A 19,851-nucleotide genomic window follows, 5' to 3' on the forward strand; every position below is an offset into this window, starting at 1 on the left:
ATGGTGCAAAGATCAATTTAAGTTTGTGGGCAACACATATAGATGGATTGCAGAATTTAAATCTAAAGTCCCTTGGTTCAATTCATACACACTCCCACGGCAAGTCATAGTTTTTATTAATAGATTAAGAACAGGACACGTACGTACACCAGCACATTTAGCAAAAATAAAAATTAAAACTCAAGAAAATTGTAAATGTGGCAATAATAATCCTGATGCTCAACATTTAATTCTAGAATGTCCAATCTATTCAGATCAACAAATCATACTCTACAAAGGTTTTCAACGTTTAAAAATTCCATTTCCAATATCACTATCATCCATTTTAACAGATTTATCCCCTTCATTAATATGGATGCTGTATGCATATTCTCGAAAATGTAGACTTGAAATATAAAGTGATTTTTAAGAAACAGCAAAATGGACAAAAAAAGTGAATTATTTATAATAATTGTTATATATTTGTGATTCCGATTAATTTGTGAGACTAACTGCCAACAAAAACAATAACGATGTCCAAAGTCGACAAGATAATGCTGACAGGGACAAAAAAAGAAGAAGAAGAAGAATTAAAACAGTCAAAGACACGTGACGTCATCCATTGTATTTATTCAATATTTTGGATGGACCCACCTTTATAATCTTACCTTGAATCTTAATCCATCTTGAGAACATGGAAGATAACAAGAAGAAAATGTTTCCAATTCAACATCCTATGCTCATAATTCTTTTCTTAAATAGTCAACTGTTCGATAAAAGTGTTGAGAAAAGGTACAAAAGAATAGTCGGAGGTCATCCAGCGGATTTCACAAAATACTCATTCGTTGTTCACGTATGGAAGAAAGACGGTGTGCATTGTGCTGGTTCCATAGTTAACGAGTGTTGGGTGCTTACTGCTGCGCACTGTGCCGTAAATAAGGCTACCAATGCAACTTACAAGCCTTCGTATTTTTATATTGTAGCAGGATTGAGCAATCTGATGACCTTCAAAAGTGATCATCAACAGGTTAGGTACGTAGACAAGGTCCACCTTCACCCATGCTACAGTCGGCCGAGCAAACACCATGACATTGCTCTTCTGAAGCTCAGTGAGGAGATTTCTATGCACGGCTTATCGCAGGCACGTCTGGCCACCAAAAACTTCTTGGCTTCTTTTAATTTTGAAACCTACTGTTATGTAGTTGGTTGGGGTTCGGTTAGATATCGGGGACCCAAGTCTGAGGTCCTTCAGGAAGTTGATGTACCTCTGGTAGACATGCTTCTCTGCAAGGAAGTGTTTGGAAAGAAGATATTCGAGCTGGGAACTGTATGTGCAGGGTTTCAAGAAGGCAAAGACGCTTGCATTGGCGACTCTGGTGGACCTTTGTTGTGCGATGGTGTGGTGATAGGTATTGTTTCTTGGGGTAGAAAGTGCGCCCAGCCCAAAATGCCTGCAGTTTACACATATGTTGGTTACTACTTAGAGTGGATCAAGAGCACAGTGAATTTTACAAGAAAATGTAATGATTCTCACAATCGATCAGCCCTGTCATCATATCAGAGAGTGAAACAGTCATGTCACGTGCTTAATTTTCTGTGCGTAAGCTTAGCGTTTTTATTTGCTTAGTGCAAATCAATAAATACTGGAGATTTCTATGCATATGGATGGCTTTATAATAAGAAAGTTAAGTTGTGTTTCTCATTACCAATAGTTTGAACTGTTAACATTGCATGAAATATTTAAATTTCTTGCAAATTATCTACCATGCAAATATTGTACAGCAATATCCTGGTCCACTAACATTTCCTCGTGAAAGCACTCTTGTTATATTGTAGACGCTCCTTGGTTTAGAGTTCATGTTGGATGGCCTTAACCACTGCACTGGTGTATTGGTTAACACACCGAGGTTTCTGACATTGTGTCAGTCCTCAGGAGTGAGCTGATATATATTTTTTACACCTATGGGAAACACTATAAAAAGAAGCCGATATAACGCACTACCGAAATTGAGTAGATATAACTTATTGGGAATATATTTCACAAAATATATCAAATAAATATAAGAATAAAAGGAAACATAAATTTGATGAAACGAGACAAAAAAAGTGAGCGTGTTTCCTGCCCGAGTGTCACTACATTGCATGTGTAAAATTATGTTGACGCTAAAATGTAATAACAAGAAAAGCAAAATCGGGTTTTATCCGTGTAGCAGTGCCCGATTTCTGCATATGCTTTTCGACAGAAGTATGTACAGAAATTGGTCACACCCACGACCCATTTGGTGTCCTACTTTCAATAGCACTGTGTGTAGGAATAGTGCATTAGCAACACCAGAAAAGGAAAGGGGGTGGCAGGTGGGTTACACACACGTTTGTTTGATTTGTTGTTTCAAGTAGCCTACACTTTATGCATAGATTCACCCCTCCCCAATTTTCATGTTTATTCGAATTTACAAGTTAAGCGTAATTTTGTTAACCTCCTGGAATCTGAGGAGCAAATTAATCAAGATAAATATTTGTAATTTCGCAAATGTAAAAGTTATTTAGGAAATAATCCTGGACACTATTTTAATGGAATGGAAAACTTTTTGATTCTGCTAGCCTCCCCACAAAGTTAAGCCCCAGGATCGATTCTGCCCCTTACCCAAAATGTGAGGCCCAAGTTAAGCCCATGGTTGCATTGGTGACACTTGTGGATCTCGTTGTGTGATTGTGGTGTGAAAAGATCGCGGCAATGTAAATAAACAAGGCTGGAAACGCTAGTTTGTAGGCTTGCTTCAAACAATTTCAAACATTGGTGATTAATTAGGCTACCTGAATGTTCCTTGCCTTCCGATATCGCTCTGGTAATATCAACTCAACGTCACATCCTACTGCAAACCTTCCACATCATATCCACACACGGGACGGGCATGATCCATAACATTTGGCAAAATGTGTCATTATTTCGAAACATATTCACTGTCGTGAAAGAAAGTTTGCAAGAACTACGACGATCTGAATATTTAAATGGTTAATCTCCTGTCATACTTATACCCAATATCAGATCGTGAGCTCCTAATTTAAGGCAAACATTATCCTAGTCGCCTGCTCTTAGTAAGCAAATCGACACGCATTACATTAGAAAACAAAAACTTACTATTAAGGGAAATAAGCAAACACGCAACAAACTAAGCTAGCACATTTTAGTGACTAAAAACCTGAAAGAATCCACGCGAGATCTTATCGTACCACTTCGTAGTGGAAAACTTCCTCCAGAAGTCAAGCCAATGGAAAAGCTGTCATTGCAAGTTGATAGTCAAACTATTTGTTTGTATCGTAACTGAAGATACACTGAATACAGTTTAAATTCAACATGAATTCTTCATTGAGGACAAACAGGGAACAAGACTTACTGTACCTGTTCAATCAAGAATGTTTGGGTTAGTTTAGAAGATATTCTTCATGAAAACATTCGTAGTCTGTCTTAGACTGCAACGAAGTTTGGCAAGGTTTAAATTCATCTCCTACATGGAAACCTACGACAACTTTGAATTTCACTAAAAGAAACTATATTTTTGTGCATAATACGAAATGTAATTAATATAATTACATACATGTACTTACGTTTTACAGATATTTCGAACGTAAAATTGTTACCATGTTCCTTACAGACAATATGGCTGAAGCACTACATAAGAAAACGCATTTAACAATCTTTAAAGAATAACTGATGATAAAAGCTGATGCAACTAGCACGTGTGTATTTGAAAGAACAGGATTAAAGGAAGATTTTGTGGGTGATGTTGGTGGTCCTCTAGTCTTTGGATTGTAGCATTGTAAAGTGTTATTAAGCTTCTCGTTCAACCAGCTAAATTGATAGCCGACAACGGTGAACAAGGATGGCGAATTCAACCTGCCACACGACTTGATGAAAGAGTACGATCCAGTCACCACATCTTCACACAAGAGGGGGCCTCCAAGGTCACTCACGCACGAGAGTTTAACTCCCTGCGGGTATCCAGCACACTTCGATGCGTTTTGAACAAATCTATGCTCATATCTAATTTGACATTTCCAGTCAGGAACAAGAGGCATCTCGACTTCTTGAAGTTCCTGTGATAGATTATAAGGAGCCAAACCCCAACCAATAACCTTGCACGGTATCCTGTAATCGTAAACGTTCAAAAATCTTTTGCACGATAACTTTGCTATCATCAACTTGTCTACATCAAATGCTTTATTCACTTGTAAAAGTGCTACGTCATTATGTTGGTATTTGTTTTCATAAGAATTCGGATAATACACATTTACTACGCCTCTTACTTGAATATCATCACTCGATGCTTCACTTGAGTAGACACTTTGGCCTGCAATCACTTCCAGACTATCATAGGGAATACGCCTAGGAGGAGCTGTAACCTGCCATGTGACACATTGTGCAGCTGTAATAACAAATAAATCGTTCAGAATTGATCCAGCGCAATGAGTCGTCTTTCCTTGCCATACGTGCACAAGAAACTTATATTTATCAAAGTCTGTATCGTTTCCGACAATTTTCCTGAAGTCATCATACACTTTGTTCACAAGAGCACCACAAGTGTTTAATACTAACAGGATGTACACAGATAATATTAGATACATGATATCTCTAGAATATGTTTAGTGATCAGAAGTATAAAAATATCAAAGGTTAACATGGTATTAAAATCCAAGGTTATTAGAAGTTAAAATCTATAAAGAACAAACATTCACTACATTAAATTATATTAGATCATGTTCAAGATTTATAAACCAAGGTTTAATCAGGCATACTGATAAAGATGTTGATTTGTGCCACGTTGACGTCACATTGAGGATGGTATTTGACGTGGGAGCGAGAGGGCAAATTCCCCTTCTGGTTGCTAACTCTAATTCTTGAAGAGGGCACACACACACACACACACACATAGAGGCGTGCGCAGACTAATTCACTTGGAAGTCCTTAAAAGGAGTTTCAATTGCCTATCTGGACAATGCTGGCCTAATTGATGTAACTTCATATTCCTTTCTCACAAAACTATTAAGTACGTGAAGTGAAATTTTAACATTATAGTCTCTGAGTATTCCTTATCACATTAGCACAGGTTTTGGTATCATTGTGACAATATTTATATTACTTAAATAATGAAAGTAAACAATCAAAAATCAATTTGCCGTTATTAAACCATTAATGTCAATTTATAAATTTCACAGAGCTCCTGTGAGTCCAGACGCAGGAGCCTCGCTAGTCTGCAAGATGCAGTCCAGGGTGTACTACGTGGAAGGGAGGTTGACATTTGGTTGTCCTCAGAAAGGACCACCCCTTACACACCTTATTATCCTTCTGGATGTGGTTTCGATTGGTACTGCAATGTTCTTGTTATGTACAAATGTAAATCAACCAATAAACATTGAGAGTTGAAGACATTTTAATTAACAATCGAGGCTGTGCTCGGGAGAGGAATAAGCGCAAGCCGATTTGTGGAGGAGCTGTGTACGATTTATAAAGTGAAAAAAACATCATCTTTCCTAAGTGATTACTGATTACACTGTTCTACAATTTTTTTCTGTTACTGAAATTGACCTCCTGAACACGAATATGCACTTCATTTTCTAAGATTGGCTCTTAATTTAAAATTACGGCAAATTCATGTTACCCATAAGCAATGCATTGGCTCCTATTTTCAAGATAAGCATAATTCAACTTACATAACAATTAATCAAAAGCAACATGGGTATAACTTGATAAATATAGGGTGGCTATAAAGTCCCTATACATTTCTGCATAAATGGGATTTATTGCACAAAATGCAATATGTACTGAAACATATATCACAATAGGACACACAATCAGTATAACTCAATGTGGCCAGCCCTCAAGTCTAGGCACAGACCAGCGATCCACCACAGACCGAAACACCTTCTCCAAAATAGCTGGTGCAATCTCAGCAACTGCGGCCGTAATGCGTTGTTTCAATTGGGCAATGCTGTGGATCTTCACCACGTACACCGTAGACTTGATAAACTTCCAGATGAATAAGTCTAAGAGAGGTCAGGTCGAGGGGGAGGGGCGACAACTCCTCGTTGGGAGGGAGACCAATCCATCTACCGGAGAAAACTTCGTTTAGCTGAACACGAACGATGATGGCAACATGGGTTCGTGCTCCATCCTGTTGGTGTACAGTAAGCAGCTTGGTGGGACCTGGTTTTTCTGAATTTCCGGGCAAGTCCGTCCACATCTGTTAATACGTCATTACACGCAGATGAACCCAAACAACGGCTGTTCTTTCTTCTACTGTTAACATTGCTTCACATAACATGGAAAAGAAATGTATTTTGTCACGATATCACTAAAATGTAGAGAGACTTTATAATCATCCTGTATATTAAGAACGCCCGGAAAAGAGGCCAGGGGGGCGCTTGCCTCCCCCGATATGTCTGGGGAGAATTCGTACAAATCAAATTTTGAAATTATAACCTGAAAACAGATGAGAGGTGTCGTGAAAGACAGATTAAGCGTCTATGCAAATTAACTTAGTGCTGGTGATGCTTTATGATAATTCTCTCAACTGGGGTAAAGCATAACTCTGCTTCCTCAACTTTAAACACTGCCCCCCCCCCCCACACACACACGCACACAAAACAATCCTGCAGGCGGCCTTGAAATAAATGGTTACTGAATCCTCGACAATAAAGTTTTCTGTTGTGTAGGACAAAGTACCCTTTTTTTACTGAAATAGATCCCTTGAACAGTAAAAACCACTAACAGCAAAGGACTAAGAAAATAAAAAGTAATTAAGTAAGACTATGAATGATGAATTCCCACCGAGTCTTCTCGTCAGAAGATTCTCCACGAGTTGTTCATAGTTCTTTGCTCTCCTGTTCCCCACAAAACTATGAGACACTTGTCGAAATGCATTCCATTCAGTTCACTCACCATCACGGAAGAATTTATTTCATGTTTTCATAAATTTCCTTAATGTCAACTAAATGGACAACAGCAATTGAAGTTAGAACATTACAGTTGTCCAGCAAAACTGCTTTAAGTCAGAACATAAAAAATCTCCAGTCCTCGGTCTTATGTGATATATTCATCGATGCACACAAGCCTTTGTCATGGCACACAATCAGGTTACCTTTTGTTTCTAAAAATGGAAGAAATTATTTGTCTGTAGGGAGTAGTGCCTTCACATCGTCCGCCAGGTGATTCCATTTTTGCAGGCGCAAGGCTAACAATTTGGCGTTATTTTTGGGCAGTTCCAAGTCCCTGATTAGGTTATTTAATTCGGCCTGTGTTATCTTGTGGTTTAGAGAAGAATTCTTGTTGGGAAACCCGATGGTAAGAGACCTGTAGGAAGGCCAAGACGAAGGGATAATGTTGAAATGGACCTAAAGGAAATAGGTAAGGATGGAAAAGATTGGATCTATCTTGCCCAGTATAGGGACAGATGGGAAGCTTGTGTTGCTGCAGGCATAAACCTTCAGGTTTAAGAAGAGAGTTAGTTAGAAATCTTGTGTGGTTCGCTAACAGCCAAAGGTGGTAAAATACTTCCCTGAATACATGGCATGTCGGAATGGAGTGCTGTTGTTGGGATGCTACTTTGCCAAACAGCCACCAGTGTTGCCACTTCGCTGTATATACTGCGTATACGAAATCTAACAATACTCTGGAAACACTACACAACTGAATGCAAACTGGTCAATGTTGAGGGGATCTGAAACAGCAAAGGATGGCATGATATACTGGAATCGACGTGACAGACCGTCAGCAGTGTTGCCATATATACACTCGAGTTGAGCTGGGTCGCTTGAATATGCCCCGTTTCCCCCCACCCCTCTTCTGTTACGCCAAAGCGAGAGCCAATCGAACTTATTTAATGTCATTTCAATGTTCAGCATTCTCATATTAGTAAAGAATGGGTACTTTCATTTCTGGAACAAAATGTATGTAGAACAGTGTTATTATAGTAAACAATATCACATTTTGTTGGAGAAAAAATGAGAGAGAGAGAGAGAGAGAGAGAGAGAGAGAGAGAGAGAGAGAGAGAGAGAGAGAGAGAGAGAGAGAGAGAGAGAGAGCGGGGCATCTCAAATGAAATAGTTACTGTAATTTCCCCCTCACTGGAAAATTTACAAATACCGCACTGTACAATTATATCTACTGGGCAATAGATGGAATAAGATATAATGCTCAAAATAAATAATGTGTAGATACTTCGCCCTTCGCCGTGCTTGCTTTAAATATAAAGAATACATCATTATAGCCGCAAAAGTTCTAAGGTTGTTAAAGTATCAAGCGGTGGTTATAATTGTGTAAAATGATGTTAATGTGTAATAATAATAATAATAATAATACTAAAAAAAGAATGTAGCTAGTATAATTTCACTAGCGTGTCCATAAATTCTATATCGTAAGATGTACGGTACGGCTCATTTTTTTTTAAAATCAGTACTACAGGTTTTACATTTCCCCCCACGTATTCGAAGTTCCCTTTTTTACAAGTTGGCAATCATAAGTATACAATCCCGATCAAACCTTTCTTGGAACGCCTATTTTGCAGACTCGAGCTAAATGTTTTGTCATAGATTCGTAACCAGTTACTGTACGTACACACAAAACGCTCTCGCTCTCTTGCACACACTAAATATACCGTCTCAAATATGGTTTAAAAGCACATAGATATCAGTATTTAATCACAAGTGCAGTGAGTTGTTTCTTTCTGTACTTGAAGATGATCCAAGTACCATGTGGTTTTGTACAAATAGTACAGAACTTGAATTCATTTGCCCAGGGGTTCCCATCCTCCCCAAGGCCAATGGCGCGTCCCACAAAGGGACGGCAACTTTTTTAGCTTTACTTAACACTATACGTAATCTGCCCCTCCCCCTAACACCCTGGACGCATTATCCCCAAAATAGTTTGGATGAATACGTAAAAATTGATCTTTATTTGAATATTGATTGAGTGATTTGATGTTTTAAGTCCACTTTATGCACAGTAAGGCTAATCGGGACTGGACCTACAGTTTAAAGTGGAATCCGAACCACTATGTGCCTCCATCGGGTATCGAACCCGGGACTCCTTGATTAGAAGGCGCGTGAAGCTACCACAACGCCATCGGGAGGCCATTTTATTTTAATACAATAGCCTGTTAAACTGTCCATATACTTTTTTAATTACTCAAAGTTTAGATATAACGGAAACCTTACATTATTGATGTCATAAATGTCACAAAATAACGTGAGCTTCTGTTTGAACAACCGAATACTGCACAATGTACCATTGTAAACAAGGGTCAAATCTCCCGCCCGCCCTCTTGAATTCCGTGTGTTTACAAGAACTGGCCTCCATTATGGCTGCTCCAAGCCACAATGCAAGAGTTTGTGACGTAGGTGAAACACACCAATACTTAGTACAGCTATTACAGCATACAGGTAATCAATACTACAATAACATTGCTAATAGAACTATATCATCAAAACATTCTTCCGCCAATAACAGAATTCTGCTCTCCAGTCTGGTCCATGGCATGTTCCGCTCAGCTTTCTAGAATCGATTCTGTCCTTCACTTTTTCTTGACTATAGTTCGTTACTGGGATCCCTCATTCCGCAATTTTTCAAATGCGAACAACATGTAATACAAATGCTATACACAGAATATCTAGACTTCTAATTTAAAAATGATCGCTACTCCACAGACATCCCACTCAATACAATGACCTCCCATCAAGTGCTGATGTATTTTCCACAGAGTACGCCTTTCGGTCTTCCATCAGAACATACGTTGCTAAATAATATTAAATATTATTTTGTTAATATTTTCCTTTCTTTTCCTTTTCATTCTTGATTCTTTCAGCGTAAAATGGCCACTTGCGCTTATCTGAAAATTTCTCAATAAATAAAGAAAACATCAATTTATTTGCAGACTTGCAAGAATGTTAATTTAAAAAAAGGTAAAGTGCTCCCCTGTGCTTAGCACCACGCTATGAAGGTGTATAGGATGTAACGCCCCACACTTTCTTGATCCGGTCGTTAGTGGGGATGATGTGATCAGCATCACGTCCCTGACCGCCTTTACCCTCCAGGGTTTCCCCCAGGTACCCATGTCATTCGACGCTGGGTGGGCGCCGGAGCCGCTTCCAACGTTAGAAAAGTTCCCGGATTTGAACCGGCCGGGGATCGAACCCGAGACTTTGAGCATGGTAGTCAGACGCGTTATCGACTGATGTCAATAGGATCTTGCGATATTTACTGTTTTCCAGCTTCTCTTTTCGCACTTTCGGCGTGTGCATACCATATTGTTAAATGTAGTCCCCAAAATATAATTTTCGATCCCTCCCACTATTGAAATCCCTTGAGAATCTAAGATTTAACACTTTATCAAGAGCTTCATATTTCCTTATCTAAATTTTAATACTGAATCCTTCCACCAAAATTTTCAGGCCGATTTTAGACTCACTGTTGATATTGAAGAGTGGATATGACTCCCTTCAAAAAATTAATTCTAAGTCGCCACACCAAAATTTCTGCAAGTGTCTGAGACGTAATAGTAATACAGGAGTTGGATACTTCCTTCCTCCAAACTTAATGCTCAATCCCCCTAACTAAAATTTCCTTAACACTGAACACTGATTGGTTGGATATTATCCCCCCCCCCCGGTTGGATATTGTGCCCCCAACGTTTAATTCTCAATCCCCCACAAGAATACAAGTGTCATTTTAAGACCTAATATGTTGGATATTGCCCTTCCCTAATAATACATATTACTCATTAAATTCCCTTGGCAGTCTACAAATTGCTATTTATAAGGAAGCCATGTTTAATTGATAACGTAATTCAACTTGTGTCCAATGCTGTACTGTTCGCTCAGTCAAATTTCCATCATAAAAACTTCACCCCAAAAAGTTAGGTGGACGTAACGTGTGTCCACAAACCCGCTTGTGGACACTCCCCTAAATACTTCCTTTCCTTCATCAAATGGATTAAATTTGGTTCACCTAAGGTGTAAACTCTTTTACCTACATTTTACAAAAATACGTTAATGTTGGATTTTATACTATTTTAAGAAGAAAATCACCCTCAAATTAATTTTGATGATGCGGTTCGCGCCATAATCTCCCTCTGTGGACGCCCCTGAACTTGCCTCGTACCCAGTTCTGAAGTATGGAAATACTACTTACATGCTCTCATTTAGAATGACTTATGAAGAACATTATTTTGCACAATTACTGCTATCAATATTATTAAAGCTTTTTCCTCCAAAATATCTATCGTTTAGAGAATTAATAAAACAATATCAGTGTTTAAATAAACAGCTTCACCAAGAAACTATTTAGCTCGTAATAACTGTGTTTTTATGAAAGTGTTGAAGCTTTTTCCTCCAAAAAATATCGTTTAAGGAATGAAAAAACAAGTATTAGTTTTTAAATAATCAGCTTTTCGTTTAAGGAATGAAAAAAATAATATCAATATTTAAATAAGCAGCTTTATTAAGGACCTATTTAGCTCAAATTATTTCCTAATTCTAATTCAACTTTTCAATTCGAACCCTTATAATGGTACGCTTAAGTTTTTACACAGTACTTTGAGATTGTTAAAAATAAAATCAACCAGTGTAATTGTCTTTAAATGTCTTAAGAATAATGATTAATAGGCAGAACACTTACATCGAATGCTGACCTGGATAATAAAAATAAATAAGAAGTAGAAGCAGATGTATACCTATAACACATATATTACTAGATAAAGAAGTAAAAGATACGCGTTTAGTGAATATCCATTTTCATAGTTAGGCGCCGATAGTGAGCGTGATTCAAACAGAATATCGCCACAAGAGTTGGAATATGTTTTGGTGACCCAAAGAATCCATTTCTCATATGGCTCAATCTTTGTGTATGTGGTTGGGTATTCACGAGAGCCACATTCGTGACCACTGAAAGAAACGACACCAACCACCGCACCATCGCACACTAAGGGTCCTCCAGAATCGCCCTCACAGGCACCTGCGCCATCAGGAGTAGACGCACATAGTTGAGTTTCCTTATTCCATATTCCGTATTTTGAAGTGCAGATATACGGAAATAAAATTAATTGCTTGGCTTGCATGAGGACATCTGCTGGAGCGTTCCTATGTTCTTGGTAACCCCAACCTAGTACGGTGCATGCTTTCTTTTGATCAAAGTGTTTAAGAAACCCGTGTGCCGGAAGGTGAGCTCGTGCCAACATCGAAATGTCCAAGTTTCTCGAGAGCTTGATAAGGGCTATATCATTAATAACTCCTTTCCCACGCAAGTAGTCTTGATGTGGAAAAGCTTGGACCACATATCTTGTTTGATATGTCTCACCTTTCTCTGGTGTGAAACGTTTGTTTCCGGCTACTATCTTGAAAAGGCTACTATTGTACGTTTCGTAGACTGTATTGTCAGCAACGCAATGTGCTGCAGTAAGTACCCAACACTCGTTAATGACTGAACCTCCACAAAAGAAACTACTTCCTCCTTTTTTCGGGGGCAACACGAAAATGTGACAGAGATATTTGTAGTTTTCAAAATTCGCCGGGTTTCCTTTCGCAATCCTAAGGTTGCAAATCGATGGAGTTGTATGCATTAAAAACAATTCCAAAATTGATATCAGGAAATATTTTAAAGGCATCATTGTCTTATTACACTCACGCGTATTAAATAAATTTATAGAAGTACACTGTACGTACACATCTTCTTGAAACAAGCAGCATTACAAAGACCTAGACCTACACGTGCTAGTTAAATCAACATTCACTTTTGCTAAGGTCTATTAATGCTTAGATGCTTCAAGAAATCGTTTCGTCATTGTCATGTTGATGGTTGAATTTAAGTCAATTTGAATTCAGTGCTGTAACCATGAAATATACTTCCAATCTATTTGCCAACTTCATATTCGATATAAATCTGTACATAAGAATGAGATAAAAGTTTCTACGGTATAGTAGATTCGTGATGCAATATTGTAAGACAATTGATGCTAGAAAATGTAGGCGCTGTTGCATCAAACAAAAGAATAAATTTTTATCATCATAGCAAATATATCTTTACACCATGCACTTTTGCTAACGAAAGGGTGGCCTCCCCGATGGCGCAGTGGTAGCGTCGCCGCCTTGTAATCAAGGGTTCCCGGGTTCGATACCCGGTGGAGGCACAAGTGGTTCGGATCCCACTTTAAACTGTAGGTCCAGTCCCGATTAGCCTTACTGTGCATAAAGCGGACTTAAAACACCAACTCAGCAGCAGCAGCAGCTAACGAAAGGTCCTGACTACGAGTCAAGGTTGAACATGTGCGTTTGTTCCTATGTATTTGTATCTTTATCAATTACATAAATAATACAGAATTCTACATGCTTCGCATAGATACTCTGTAAAGCGGCAGGAAGAATGTAAATCAAAGGTTATGTAACATACATTCATAGAAGGGTACAGTGGGATCCATAAGAATTACCGTGCAAATTGTCCATGACTATTTTTATTAATATTTCTCTTACATCCTATGTGCTTTTAAGCGATGGATTTTTATGTATGTTAATGCAAAAGTTGTCAACAGCTTCATTTGAGTTTTCTTTTAATTCTTGAAGCTCTTATTGGGTCAAATAAAGTGCACGAACATGGTGATGGACAATTTGCATGGTAATTTTCATGGATCCTACTATACATTCAATACTTGCTTTGTAACAGATTATCCCGGCAGTCCAACTTTTGAACATATTTTTACAACTTATATCAAAACTGTTGCAAGCACTCTTCCAAGTTTACAAAACTTTGGATTTAATTGATTGATTTGATTTATTTTACTTAGCTTTTCTGACACTTTTAGTTAATCTCGAAGATGAGAATGAATGGTGATAACATGAAATCGATGAAAAGACAATCACAAACATGTGTGTTTGTACAGTACATAACACAAATCCCACAGAGTATTATACCACCGACGTAGCCATAAGGGGCCAGGGCCTTCTCCAGTCACACTCTCCGCCCTACCCATCTGGCGTTAATGAAATATTGAACAATAAGAGACTTCACTTCATCTTTTCTAAGTGATGAATTCTGCATTTTATCACTTTTTCTGCTTAAATACCAACTTGTCTCACAATTAATTTTGTTTTAGTATGCATGTGTGACTCTCGTTCGAGATTCCACCGCCGAAATGGTGCAGGTGATTTTTCTTTCATTTATATCCTATAATCGTCGCGATCAACCTAAGTTTTAACCAGTTTTAAGAAGTAAAAAAACGATAAGTTCGTATGGACTTAAACAGAATACTGATGGAAACAAAATATCAGTTGCAGCGTGGGAAAATTATTCTAATATATATTGTATCGTTAGTGGCAAAGCTAATGTGTGCAGGGCATTCAAAGGTTGTTCAAGATATCCTACAGTCAGTTGTTATGGATGGATCACAGTAACTTGCTATTCAGGGACTTGCTTTTCATGGTGGTGATGAGTCTGAGATAAGCCTTAACACAGGACATTTCTTGGAACTCTTCAACTTAATTTCAAAATACATCAATATTATTTGGAAACATAAATTCAAAGGATACTCACAATTCGATTCAAGACGAATTAATGTGCGTAATGTACACAGTCATTCTCAGTAAAATAAGCTAGGAAGTGGAAGAGACGTATGATGGCAGGTGAAAAAAAAGACATTGCGAGGAAGGGACAGGTGCCAGTTGTCCTATGTCCGTTGTGTGTATCGCGGACAGGTAAAAAAACTATTTTTTAGGATTCGCTGCTCTTGATTCATTAGATGTAGGTTCGCTCTTTGCATATATGCAGGGGTGACCACAGGTGGGTTTGCGGACGCAGGTTCCGTCCACCCAACTTTGGGGGGGGGGGGACTTTTTCCATTGTGCTTTTGTGATGGAAATGTGTCTGAAAAGCATTGGACAGAAGTTAAACTTCGTTAACATTTAAGAATCACTTTGTATGCTGCTAATATACTGCTAATGGAAGGGTATTATTTAGGGGGGAGAGGACAATATCCAGCTCTTACATATTAAGTCTTAAATTGTCAGGCGAATTCTTGTGGGAAGATTAAGCATTAAAATTTGGGAGGGGAGACACTATAAAGCTCTTGAATATCAATATTGCCTTAGATTAACACAGGAATTCTAGTATGGGGGACTGAGCATTAAATTGGGGGGAATCTTGAGGGGGAATATCCAGATATTGAATATCAATGTTAAGTCTTAGATTGGAACAGCATTTCTGTAATAAAGTAATTTTTAAAGTTGGGCGGACAATATTTAACGCTTTGGTATGAAATTCATAAGCTAATAATTATTTAGGCTGTCATTTTTCTATCATCTGGAAGTCGTAGAGGATCAAGTGGATTTTAGTCGGGACTATTCGCCAAGCGTGGTGGTGGTGGGTGTCATAACCACCCGCCTTTGTTCCTTCTCTCCCAAAACAAGTATTTGATATTATTTTGTAAATTGTACCTTTTCATATAAGTGCATGGGTATCTGTATTTTTGTTATTTTACGTTGGAAGTGTGTAGATATAGCAGTGCCCTGTGAAAATATTGACTTCTTATTAAGTTAGTATTATTGCCAGTTTCGAAATAAATACCCTAAAAATTGTTTTGCTCGCTTCGCTCGCAATACTCCTGATTATGTACAAGGGGGGGATTCGAGGGGGCAGAAGAGGCATTAGAAGTGACCTCTCTCGAAGACTTGCATTAGTTTTTGCAAACAACGATAGATAATTTGCACAGTTTGCATTATGTGTATGTGCAACACACACACATGTGCACGCACATATTCTTTCTGCCAACTTTTTGCCCATTGATTTGAGGCTGGGTGAGCCCCAGAGCCGCTTTAAGCGGGGACAAGGTCAGAAATATTTCTACCTTTGATCACCCAGCCGGGTCTCCCGCGTGGCAGTAAGACGCTCTATCGACTAGAGCCACCATGGACAAGACCACAGTACGAAGCTAGACCCAGGTTCGAAACGAAGTTTCAGCCAGATGCAATGCGTAAATAACGTTTGACAGTTAATTGAATATATCACTTTCACAGCAGCACAAAAACTGCTTCTTAAACAGGAAAACGTGCCATCCGACAAATCAAGCGTCGGAATGGCAAAATTCTACAAATTTTACTTCCAAATTATTCCCCATCCAGCCTATTTACCGGACTTGGCCAGCATAATTTCTTCCTGCAGCTGCAGTATTTTAACGATGTTGTTATGTTATAAATACGTGGATAGGTTAGGCAGGTCAGGTTTGGTGCTGTTAGCATGTATTTCCCAAGGTGCTAATGCTGTCCCTAGCTATTGTCTATTCCCTGTGCTGTAATAATTTTACTTAATGTACTATATTTATGGAAACGCATTGTAAATTACCTGATACAATATAAAAAGAAATAATGTAAAACGCGCATTTCTAACTTGTCGCAGAAAGTGAATATTGCACTTGACAAAAAAAAACAGAAAATTTTGCTAATGAATTCCTATTTTAGCATAGGAGCGGAATTCACTGCAGGAGGCACCAAATTATGTTTGCACTATCTATGGCTCTATTATGAAACAATAATTATAATTGAATCAGTCACATAAGTAAACCAATACAGAACGAATATTTTTGTGTGCCCAGTTAGATTTTTCTATCTTATCACTACGTTGTGGACTTTTAAAAATGTATTCCTCGTCTACAAACATTGTTCATACATAATTTATTTTCTGACATTTCAATTTAAGTATCTAATCAATCAATGCGCTAGTTTTGTGAGTGGCGAAAATTCAAAACATTTTAAGATACAACTGTCGACCAATTGACAGGATATTCAAATTCAAATGAATTACTACAATTTTAAAAATAATTTTGGGGGGATTATGAAAAACTAATTTGGGGGGGATTACGTCCATGGTCTTGGAGGGGGGATGGGCACCCCTTCATATATGAAAGAACTTCTCTCCAAGAATTTCATAGATGTATTTTTGTGCAGCACAAACATACGATGGAGGGGTTGATACCTACACATTGTATCAACACAAAACTAGATTTCAATAATAATATTTCTGTATTCATAACTTAGACATGGTACATAAATTTTTACAAAATGTTTACTATATTCGATTCGATTTGTTTCATTTTGAACGCGTACTTTCATAAATTCACATTATAAACTCATCATAACTCAACTTAATACAACATTGTACCTTTTGTGCTCGTCACAATAAACCCCCTCTATTAGAGAAAATTTTCTGTGCGAGAGAATTATTCAATATCCATTAAATTGTCGAACAAGAAGAACATTTACAATTAAAGAGGTACAATTACAAACTTCTTTAAACAAACACTAACGCTATGCAGATATTTGCGTTCAAGCATGTCATTCATATATAATTTAGGCAATTTACTTTGTCATATTATCTTTATATAAAGAAGCAAAATGTATTAATTTCTTTCATAAATATACACAAATATTTAATTCAGATAACAGAAAATATATACAACATTATGCACATAAATCATTTGCGTTGCACATTGTTTGCTTTCAATAGCTCTCTTCTCTTTTCTTCTGTACAACTGAAAAGTTTAAGATTTGCTAAGGGGGTTCTAAAGCCATGCTATAGCATAGACCCAAATTCCTTAGGATAACCGTACAACTAATATAGATTCGGTAAGGAAGACATTTTCCGATATAAAAGATTGTTTTATTCGCTAGAACATGTGAACCTTATAATTTTGTTACGATTGAAGGAATTTAAGTAAATAACAGAAAATATAAGGTCTCCGTCATGTTCAAACTGCTGCGTACAGATGGCTCTGAAGTGGTAGTTTTATTAATACCTGTGCATTTTCTTCTTCTTTTATGACTAATATGGAAGATTTCGTGGTGAAACAAAGATCACATGCTCTTCCCGCAAGTATCTGAAATACTATGTGAAAAAATGAAAACATTTCGTTCCTTCAGAAAGTAGTGGTTATCATTAAAATTTTTGAAGTGGCGTTTCGTCGCAATATACTCCGTGGTGCAGATTTTAGTATACACTGTTGCCAAGATTTCATTTTGTGTTGTCTAACGATATGGTCAATGCAAGTTCTTGAAAGATTGAAAATCAAACCAAGCTTATCGAATCCCGTACAGATACGAGAACAAGGGAACAAATATTCCACGGAGGATGTTAAAAAGCTGAACAAGCTCGAAGGTAAGTCTTAATATTTAATTGCTTGTTGCTTAATATTATCCATCAAAAGCAAAATGTTTGAAATATAGGCAAAATGTATTATTTATTTACATGTTGAAGAAATATCTTCTGATGTAATTTCGGTGAGAATATCGCTTGAACCTATCAATTTCTTAAACACACCTTACACAAGTTAACATAGAATTCCTATATAGCAACCACCTCATCTCGAAGTTGTATATGGAGACGCATAGTGGTTCGGATCCCACTTTAAACGGTAGGTTCAGTCGCGATTGGCCTTACTGTGAATAAAGTGGACTTAAAACACCAAATCAATCAATCAATCAACCGAAGTTGTATAAAATTTCACTTTTCTGGTTTGCATGAGAGTAATTTCAACCCATTTCTAAAAACGTGTGGATGTTTGTAAGATATATTATTAACTAATCACTGCATGCTTATTCATTTAGTATTTGTCATACATCCCTAATTTTAATCTAGAATGGGAGTAGGAATATGTCATACAAGCGAGTTTTGTTCGAAGTTACTTACTGGAACCACTCTACATATTGACTACAATTTCATCATATGGCATTACATATTTCATAGTTACACAAAAATCTGGACTCGAAATATGAATGTCTTAGAATACAAAACAAAGCAGTCATGGAGTATGTAGGATCAAGCTAGATAAGCATACTCCCAGCCCCCACTCCTAAACACACACACAATGGAATTATAAATACACCACTGAAAGATCTTATCCTGCACAGACATGTATTTTATATATTCATATACTTAATACAGTACTGAAGATGATACAATCCGTGCATTCAGAATAAATATTGCACATGAATTTTAAAGTTAACTGAAACACAAAATAAATTTGCAAATTTCCAGCTGATGACAAAAAAACCATCAGTATTTTTTGCAATTTAGAGAGATTTCACACCAAAGTGACATGTGACATATGTCACTTGGAGATGAACCAATGAGCAGCAAAGTTTCACCCATAGTGGATGACATATTGACAAAATCCCTGCTACTCATTACCAGCTTCTAAATAATGTCACACATGTTTCTAGCCAGTCTAAAAGAAAGTGATAATTCTTTCAAGCTTCACACTATCAGGTTGATCATTGGTGCATGATGTTTCTCATACCATCCCTTCCATCAAGAAGTAAATTTAACTTGGCTTCGTATCGAACATAGGTGTCTCACTCATGATCATTTGCTGCAAGGGCTAGACCATCCAATGTGCCATGTCTAAATATTAAGTGATTGGCTTATTCCTACCTAATGTGTAGATTATACTTTCCTCAAACTTTTGATCTTACCAATTATTGACCAGGTTGGGAGATAATGACAGCACTTTAACAAATGTAATTACCTTTTTGAGAAGAGCAGGGCTCTTATACTGTCTCTGAGGAAGTTCGTAGTTTTGTGTATGTCCTTTGCAAGTCATTATAACATTCAACTTTTCTCAAGGGGCTCTTCACACCCATTTTTTAACTCAGGTATGGGTTCGATACCTGGTGGAGACCCATAGTTTTTCGGATCCCACTTTAAACTGTAGGTTCAACCCAAATTAGCCTTTCTGTGCATAAAGTAGACCTAAAAGGACAGTTCAAACTCAAGTAAGGTTATAAGATAAGAGGATTCTTCCTCACATACCTTGAATGGCTCAATATGGTTATATATGCCTACAA

The 19,851-nt window shown here is 37.5% G+C and overlaps 3 protein-coding genes across 3 annotated transcripts; 1 reads left to right on the forward strand and 2 right to left on the reverse strand.

Moving 5' to 3' along the window:
- The first annotated feature begins 674 nt into the window (after positions 1-674).
- LOC145978384 (anionic trypsin-2-like) lies at positions 675-1,641 on the forward strand. The gene has a single exon (XM_083110999.1). It carries the CDS (start codon positions 695-697, stop codon positions 1,604-1,606), a length of 912 nt encoding a protein of 303 aa, XP_082967125.1. The 5' UTR covers positions 675-694; the 3' UTR covers positions 1,607-1,641.
- Positions 1,642-3,545: 1,904 nt separating this feature from the next.
- LOC145991306 (serine protease 1-like) lies at positions 3,546-4,717 on the reverse strand. Its single transcript, XM_083127303.1, has one exon. It carries the CDS (start codon positions 4,600-4,602, stop codon positions 3,589-3,591), a length of 1,014 nt encoding a protein of 337 aa, XP_082983429.1. The 5' UTR covers positions 4,603-4,717; the 3' UTR covers positions 3,546-3,588.
- A 6,729-nt stretch (positions 4,718-11,446) lies between these two features.
- LOC145978392 (kallikrein-7-like) lies at positions 11,447-12,780 on the reverse strand. The gene has a single exon (XM_083111011.1). It carries the CDS (start codon positions 12,633-12,635, stop codon positions 11,703-11,705), a length of 933 nt encoding a protein of 310 aa, XP_082967137.1. The 5' UTR covers positions 12,636-12,780; the 3' UTR covers positions 11,447-11,702.
- Positions 12,781-19,851: the final 7,071 nt, after the last annotated feature.

This window comes from Lepisma saccharinum, chromosome 1 (genome assembly GCF_977018435.1).
Source record: "Lepisma saccharinum chromosome 1, izLepSacc3.1, whole genome shotgun sequence".
NCBI lineage: Eukaryota > Metazoa > Arthropoda > Insecta > Zygentoma > Lepismatidae > Lepisma > Lepisma saccharinum.